The 8,566-nt window shown below is 37.3% G+C and overlaps 1 protein-coding gene across 1 annotated transcript in view; it reads right to left on the bottom strand.

Annotated features, from left to right (window-relative positions):
• The window catches only part of Fam8a1 (family with sequence similarity 8, member A1), a gene marked incomplete in the record, with an annotated part of 9,296 nt that continues 730 nt past the window's right edge, over window positions 1–8,566 (bottom strand). Inside the window, 4 exon segments of the mRNA XM_013503833.1 lie at window positions 1–3,261; window positions 4,848–4,987; window positions 5,600–5,723; window positions 7,435–7,555. Of these exon segments, the coding sequence (XP_013359287.1) occupies window positions 3,117–3,261; window positions 4,848–4,987; window positions 5,600–5,723; window positions 7,435–7,555 (530 nt within the window).

The following is an 8,566-nucleotide window of genomic DNA, read 5'->3' on the forward strand; positions in this document are numbered from 1 at the left end:
TGCATTTGTACTTAAGTATTTATTGAGACAAATAAAATACAAATTGGTGGCATACAAATCATTAAAAACAAAATGGTGAATTTTATTTATAAGCGGACCATCAGATACTGTTTTTGCAGGTCCAGAGCTCCTACAAGGAGCTGCAAGGAAACATGCATATACTGTTTGAAATGAGGATGTGTTGTAAAGACTTTGGGTTTTGGTGTAGGAAACTGAAATATTACTTAGCAGATTTTGGGAATACTGTTGCTTGTGTATATGCTTTAAAACAGCAGGGACAAATACCAAGTCAAAACATGCAATACTCCCTCTCTCCTTCAGAAGCTCTTTATTCCTGTGTAGTTAATAATGTAAAAAATTTCAACTTTCTCACTTTGCTGTAAATACTCAGCATAAGTAAAACACTCAAATCCCTTTAAATTTCTAGTTAAATTTTACCATAATTTAAGACATTAAAAACACTGAAGATTTGTTTTTATAATTTATACTAAGTGACCCTCAAGTACAATGCCTTTTTAAAGAATCCTAAATACCTAAGTAAAAAACTGCTGAACCAGTTTTAGAGAAGTAGTTGGGCTATTATTACTGCATTGGCAAGTGATGGCTTACTGTCCAAATATTTTGACTTTATTTCTGTGGTCTCATAGCAGCCCAAAAGCAAGGCTCGCCATCGCTCACACTTACCTGGGGCCCAGCCTCTGGCATCAACATGATTAGCGGATATGCCAGACTTCTGAAGGTGCGTGGGCCACCTCAGTATACATTCAGAGATGGGTAGATTTCCTGGTTGCCCAAATTCACTGATAGTTGTTCTTCAACTGAATGATAATATAGCAACAAGATGATATACTTTTTCATCATTAAATCAGTCATAATATTGTAGCTTAGGACATGCTTACTGAAATTGTGTTCTCAGCTCTAATCCTAATACTTACCTTGTTAGGCTGATTATTTTATTATGAATACAACTTTTGTCTTTCAGGGCAAGAGCTTCAACATGAGAATTACACTCCATACAGAAAATCTGTTTCTAAAAGTACAGTACACTAAGTAGACCCATATCCTCAAAAGGAGAGTCTCCCCAAGAGAAAAGGGGCAGCAAGGCCAAATTTCCTCTTCCCTCATTGTTTTCTCCTTTGAAAAAAAAACACCTCTAGGAACCATAAATAGAAACTGACTTAGGTTTCTGCTGTGAAGGCAATGTAGTACTTCTATATATCTTTTATAGGGCTACATAGGTACAACTAAGTCCCCACAGCTGGATCTAGGTATTAATCTCAATAACTCATGTATAGCAAATGACAGTACTTGCTGTATAAAAACCAGGACCAATTTTTTTTTTGTCACCCAGAATGGGCAATTAATGTAATTATTTTATTTGAGCAGCACTTTCAAAGATGTACTCCAGAGCAATAGGGACTGAATGGCATTTCAACTTGAATTCCCCAGTCAGTGGCAAAAGTAGTATATAATGCTAGTGTCTAGATTGAGTGCTAAATTTATATTTCCCAATTTTTGATAGAATTGAAAGATTTTTCTTTCTTTTTACTGGGAAGAGCTGTAAAACTGTATTTTCCCAGAGGCCTCAAGGGAATGTCTATTTAGTACTCTTACATACTTGACTGAGAAGCTTTCTGTAAAGTTGGATTTAATGTAAAGTTATTCTGAAAAATATTTTATAATAAAATTATTGTAAGAACATTGTTAGTGTCTATAAAACATTAAATGTATTTTCACAGTTTTAAGTAACAGATGTCTTACCTTTCCAATTAATTTAAAACCAAGAGAAAAATCTAGATTTCTTAAGCAGTCTAATAACTAAAGAATACTTTAGTGCTTTCAGGAAAATAGCACAGTTGGACAAAATAACAAAGAAATAAAACTTTATATATAGTACAGGTGTATCTTAGAGCTTACTGGGTCATACAACAAAAGCACCCTCTGCCCTATACTGCTTCAGTAGAATAAAGTGGCAATATACAAAGTATTTTGCTTAATCTTTTCCCCAAGACTTCATCTCTTACAGGCCCCAAATGATCTTAAAGAAGCTAGAATAGTGTGTGCAAATGATATTGTCTACTTCTTTGGAGAGAACAGTTCATAATGGGAAAACTGCTAATACCTTACAGGCTACTAATATTAGAGTTATTCATGAAATACTATTTAGTTAACTCCTGATGGTTCAAAAATCATGGAACTATATAAAATATAAAAGGAAAGTAACAACTATGTGAGTATACTGTATAGAAATACAATTCATACTCATATTTCAAAACACTGAAAAGCACTAACACTTCATGCTGCATATACAGAGAATATTGTTTTATAGTAATTACACAATGGATTGATGGAAGCTTTTTCTCCACATATAGTTTGATTTTAGGGCATTAAATTCCATTATAAACAATCGCTAACTTTTACAAAATTTCAGTGATAGTACAGCAACATGACAATACTTTTTCATCATCTTGGAAAACTTGGCCAAAATACATGCTTAAGTATTACGACTAGTGGTAAAGTTACACCCTCTTTGCAGGGACTTGCAGTGCACTTTGGACAGTTCAGGGAAGGGGACTGCTAGGCCTGTCTGCCTTGCCCCTTTCTCTTGTGGCTAACTCAGCACCTCCTAGGATGGGAGACATGGGGATTACCCAGTCTGTCTTCTTGCTCCCTCCTGCAAAAAAAAAAACAATTCCCCCAGAAGAGTTAACTAAAAGGTGAATTATGTGCTTACAAAACAGAACTTGACATTTTCCATCATTTTGGCATAAATCAAAATCTTTAAAGTTTCATTTAGAGATTTCAAAGCAGAAAATGCTTTCAAAAAAACCTAATGTCTTGGTCTAAAGAAAGTATATATTGTCTTTATTAGAAAACCAGTTGCTTTCTTTTTGACCTAAAATTTTTTTAACACTTGAATTTAACAGGTTTTTCTTCTGGAAAAGTTCTTTGGCATTCAGGTAAAATCAATACTTTCAGAACGGTCACCTGCATCACACTGGAGTGATTGCTTTAATTTCTAAATCGATTAATATAACCCAGGGATACTGATGGCCTTGGAACATAATTTAGTTTTGTCATTATTCCAGAGTATGGAATTCAATATTGTGGGGGCATCATCTGACCCCATTTCTTTTTACCACAATGGTTCCTGCTACAATGTCATAGGCTGTTCGATTATGCTGAAAAAACAGCAATGTGATGAAAGCAGGGAAAAAGGACGCAATAGAAAAATTCTTGATCAGAGCTCGTATGGTGGACCTAAAAAAATCAAAGCAGAAGTAAGTTGTACATCAGCCACACAGTAATTGTATCCTATCAAATGCAAATATTTAAAATATTCAAAGTAAGTATAGTTGAAAATTCTAACGTTACATAAGTTGTTATGTGACTCAACACCATGATTAGACCACTTGGGCTATTTCTAAAGACTTCATTAACATAAAACACTTTAAAACTTTAACATGGAAAGCACTAATAAACATCTCAGAACAGGAATTGAGGACTTACAGTATTTTCTAGTATTCTGCCATACACTTGCTTACCTTTTCCATTCCCAGTATCTTCTAAACTGAGCATACTTACTGCGGTCTTATTTTCTACCTTAAGTGAAGAACTAGCATTTTAAATTATTGTCCATTCTCTGATCAGCTGTTTCCTTTTTGGGACCTAGTGATTAAGCCTTTCCTTTTTTAGAAAAAGCTTTCAGTAGCTAAAAAGGAGAATTATCCTAGAATCTATCTTAGGTTCTGTCTTGCTGCATTAATAGGCTACCAAAAAAGTACAGTGCCTAAGAGCGTGCGCTCTGAATCCAGACTGTTTGCAAACCCACCTTTTAATACTGGTTATGTTCCACAGCTGCAGAAAGGGAGTAATAGTATCTTATAAGACTGTTAGGATTAAATTAGTTAATACATATGCAGTGTTACTAACAGTGCCCAGTATATCAGGTGTGTTCAATAAACATTAGGCATTACTGACTTATTTAAAAATAATTGGCCAGGGTTATAACCACAAAAACTTCAGGAAATTTTGAGTATGTTGGTAAAAATCAAGCCACTTTCTCTAGTCACTTGTTCCTATTCCCTTATAAAACAGTCCACCTCTGAATCATTCTGGCAACAATTACAGCCACATTGTGTTTTGGCCCCACTCAGCTGTACTTGCATTACTCGTAGATAAGCGCTACTCCTGATCTGGATGGCAACAGCTAGCAGTGGAGACTGGAGGTTATCACAGGCTCTACATGTTAGGAGCAGGAGCAGGATGCATCTTTGTGCTCAGCTGTCAGACTCATCACCAGAGCAAGATAGGATAATGATGGATATTATCAAATGGTGGCTCAAGGCAGAGTTGCAGCTGAGCCATATCCACAGCTCTAGGGAATAATAAAGCTGCACATGGAGCACTGATACAGCATTAACACCCAAATCATCCTCTCACTCGTGTGAATTATATATATTGAAGAGGGCTACGTAATCATAGCGGCCAAAGGCTCATACTTTATTACTTAGCAAATGTAAGCCTAGCTAATAACAGCACCATAAAAAGAAAAACATCAGTATTCTGTAAGCACTATATCATGACAAGGCACTGAATGCAGTCCTGCCACTGCCACTAACAGTGGTATGGACACAACTCAGAAATCCCATCATTAGGTGATTTTGTCACTGTACAAAAAATAAAGGTACTACAGAAACTAAGATGCTTCCCAAGTCACTAGGCAATACAATCTTATGGTACCATGGCTATATGCTACCGAAGTATGCAATGTGAAATTACACTCAAATATAGTATTCTCATAGGTATATAACAGATTAAGCCAAGAAAAGGAGAAAAGGACTTACGTTGTAATGCTAACGTTTGAGGAAGGAATCACTAAAACCCGACTTGGTGCAATAAGCACTGACGTATCACAGGTCACAACTCGAAGCCCCAGCAAGAACTTCCCTGGGGTCGCACCGTCTGTTCCCCAAATGCAAATTATCTAAGAAAAGAAGAACTTAAAAATTATTTACCAGCTTAACTATACCAGTTTTAAAGGTAAATTTTCCTGCCATATTATTTTTATGTTTTAAAATTTTTAAATTGAAAGAAGGCCTAAGTGCAACATTTTTCCATGGTCTGTTGTATTTTTTAGAAGTTGTTTCTCAGAATAAATACATTTCAAGTTCCACAACAAACCTACATAGTCTGAGTAGAGTATGAACCATAATCTGAATAGATTTTTTTTCCCAAGACTGAAAAACAGTACAAAGAAATGTATAGAATGTCTTCCTTCCAAAGTTAGTTTCTTTTTTAAACTTGAAAAAGAGAATGTCAGGTGCCGGGGATATAGCTCAGCAGCACAGGCGCCTTCCTGGCAAGCGCAAGGTCCTGAGTTTGATTCCTGGTACCAGTGGATGGATGGATGGGTGGATGGATGGACGGGTGGGTGGGTAGATGGATGGGTGGGTGGGTGGATGGATGGATGGATGACAAGATGATTTAAAAAAAACCAACAATATCAAATTAAAGAAAATTGGGAAAATAGACTGTTGAAAAATACATAAATTATGATTAGGTTACAAATTAACATTTGCTGCAGTCAGTGGCTTACCTCATAGAAACAAACTAATAATCTGTATATAAGTGCCACAACCATCATTTTCTGCAAGTCTTCCATTGATGTGTCTTCATCGATTTCTTCTATTATATAATGCATAGCAAATTTAGAGATGTCCCTACACAAAACAGTTTGGGGTTGTAAAGAATTAGTTACTCAAACAGTTGCACTCTTTTAATTGAAAATTTTAACTGAAATTTAATTGAAATTTGAATTAAAAGTTAAGCAAATCTTTAGGTTCCCAACTATTTAGCTGCATAAAACATTCATTAGCTGACTGAACAACCAACTAAGCAAAAACAAAACAAAATGCATGTTCATTTATATGTGCTATCCTTTGGGCTGAGGATATAGCTCAGTAGAGTATGATTCTTGTCTGGACTGCAAAAGCCCGAGTCTGACTGCCCACTAATACAAAACCAAAACCAAAACCCAAATTAGTAGTAGTATCGTGAGCAGACATGTACTAGTCCCTGTGGACAACAGTGAGTGAATTCAAAATGTACCTGTTTTTACCAGACTCCAGCAAGGAAACAGAACAATAAGTAATAAAGTGGGATGGGAACTTCAACTATAAAGAACCAGAGTACCGTGGAAACACATACCAGTTACCCTTAGCCTTGTGAAGGTTCCCAGAAATGACATTTAAGCTAAGAACAGAAGGGTGGAGAAAAGTTAGCCAGACTAAGAAGATAAAAGGAAGTTCCAAATAGAACAGCCGGAGAGAGCCTTGGATCAAAGATAAAACAGGAGACAGGAGACTGAGGTACCACTTAGGAGACTGGATATAAAGCAAAGTCTGTCAAGTGGGCTAGGGAGAAGCAATGTGGAGGGAAAAGTCTGCCAGGGAGGAAGAAATGGTCTGGGTTGAACGGTGTGCAGGACATTGAACATAACAGGAGCTGGGACTTGGTAGGATGTGGCAGGAGTACGAGGGAGAGGCAGGGCCCTCAAATTTGACTACAGGTTTGCATCTTGTCACTAAGTACTAATGTAACTTTTTAAGTTCTGGGCCTAATTTATCATAAACTCAAATTCCAATCTCAATAAGATGGAAATAGTAACTCCTTCATAGTGCTACTAAGATTAAGAATCAGTACAAAGAGGTAAATGGTGTACTTTGCACATAGAAAATGTTTTGCAAGTTACAGCTCAGTTATGGTTATGATTATTGAGGATTATTCAAGTAAATGTCTCACTGGACAAACTTACTTAACTTGGGACTTGCCTGGTAACATAAGCAACCTCATTTGGAAATGACACTAGTTGAATTTTTTTTCCATACTGGGGACTGAAGCCAAACCTTTGCAGTGAGCTATAGCTCTTTAAAAAAGAAAAAAGAGCCCTTTAAAAAAGAAAAGAAAAAATTAAAAAAATTTTTTGGGACAGGGTCTCAGTAAATCACTACGGTGCTCAGGATGGGCTTGAACTTTTGCTATCCTCCTGCCTCAGGCTCCCAGAGGGCTGAGATTATAGGTGTGTGCCACCACGCTCCCTGGCTCACCAGTTGATTATTAACAGCTGATCTACCAAATGATCTGTATGCCTTTGTTTTTAGATGTTGCACAGGAGAGTAAGGGGGAAATTAGTTCCCGGCTTCAGAGAACAGTTGAATAGAAACAAACCAGGTTTGCAGGCTCTTTTTCACAGATCTTAAAGAATTAAGAGAGTTTTCTTCCTTGTAGTTATGGAAAAAATAAATCTGACAAAGCTCTTATAAAGCAATCGTGACATTGGCACACCTATTATCCATACAGTCATCTGCAAGCATGAATAGAACGTAACAAAACAAGGCCTATAAAACCTTTCTGCAAGTGTTCTCAACTTACTTTATTCCACTCAGATGCATAATGCTTAAAACAATGGTTGCTTTTATAAAGAAGAGAATAAAGAAATCCACCATCTCTGCCATAAATCTGTGGGCCAAGGATGGGATAACATACTCTCTGCCTGCAAGTTTAAAAAAAAAAAAGAAAATTAATTTCTCCACATAGACCTGAGAAGGAAGTCAGGCAATGAAGGAGAAGTGCAAAGTTAATGAATAACTTAATATTTTTTAAAAAACGCATAATCTTGCAGGAACTACTGGTATTGATTCCATCAGGGTACATGTCACCAACGTAAAGCAATACTACTATTCAGTAACCATTTAAAATTTGCTTTTACCACTTTAATGTTTAAAAATTGATGCCATAGATAGAATTGAACAGAGTAAAGAATACATTTCAATTAGAGACTCATAAGAATATAGGTGATCACATCCAGGTGACAAAATATACAAAGCACAGTTAGTCTAAAATCCAATGATTACCAATCTGTCATACTCAACTCTTGAGCATGATCACATTCTGCATCACCTCATCTTTGCCATATATATCTGTAGCTGAATAAAAAGTCTAATTAGAAGATTCAATAATAAGCTAAAATGTGCAACTAATTCAAAATATTCTCGTTACCCCAGAAGTAAACATGACATACAAGAGCAGTAAGCCAGCCTCAGTCAAAGCTTGATTATTCCATTTGATTTCACAGAAATTTATATATCCGCTCAAGTCCACCGTTCCTAAGTAGCTCAAGTCCGGATTACTACTCCACGCAAGCCCCATGGTTTGCCACCGGCGAATTAGCTTTGGATCTCTCCGGGGGCTGGGGCATGGGGCATCAAAGTAAGGGCAAGGTTTTAGGAGCAAAGGTTTCTTTACACGGGTAAAAGATGAGTCCCACGAGCAAGGGAGCGCTCATTTCGGAGCGCTGGGTCTAATGCAAGAAGAAACTGCACTGCCTCGCCGTACATGCTGGGAATTTAAGTCCTGGGCAAATGACAGCTGAGGCAGGCGGAGGGCCACGAACTACAGTGCAAATCTCAAAACCGCGCGCCAGCTCGCGCCCGCGGGGGGCAACCTGCAGACCCCCGGCCCCGCCGGCCCCGCACGCTCACCCACCTGCCTGCCGCTCGGTCTC

This window comes from Chinchilla lanigera, unplaced genomic scaffold (assembly GCF_000276665.1).
Source record: "Chinchilla lanigera isolate Chin_1 unplaced genomic scaffold, ChiLan1.0 scaffold00082, whole genome shotgun sequence".
Lineage (NCBI taxonomy): Eukaryota > Metazoa > Chordata > Mammalia > Rodentia > Chinchillidae > Chinchilla > Chinchilla lanigera.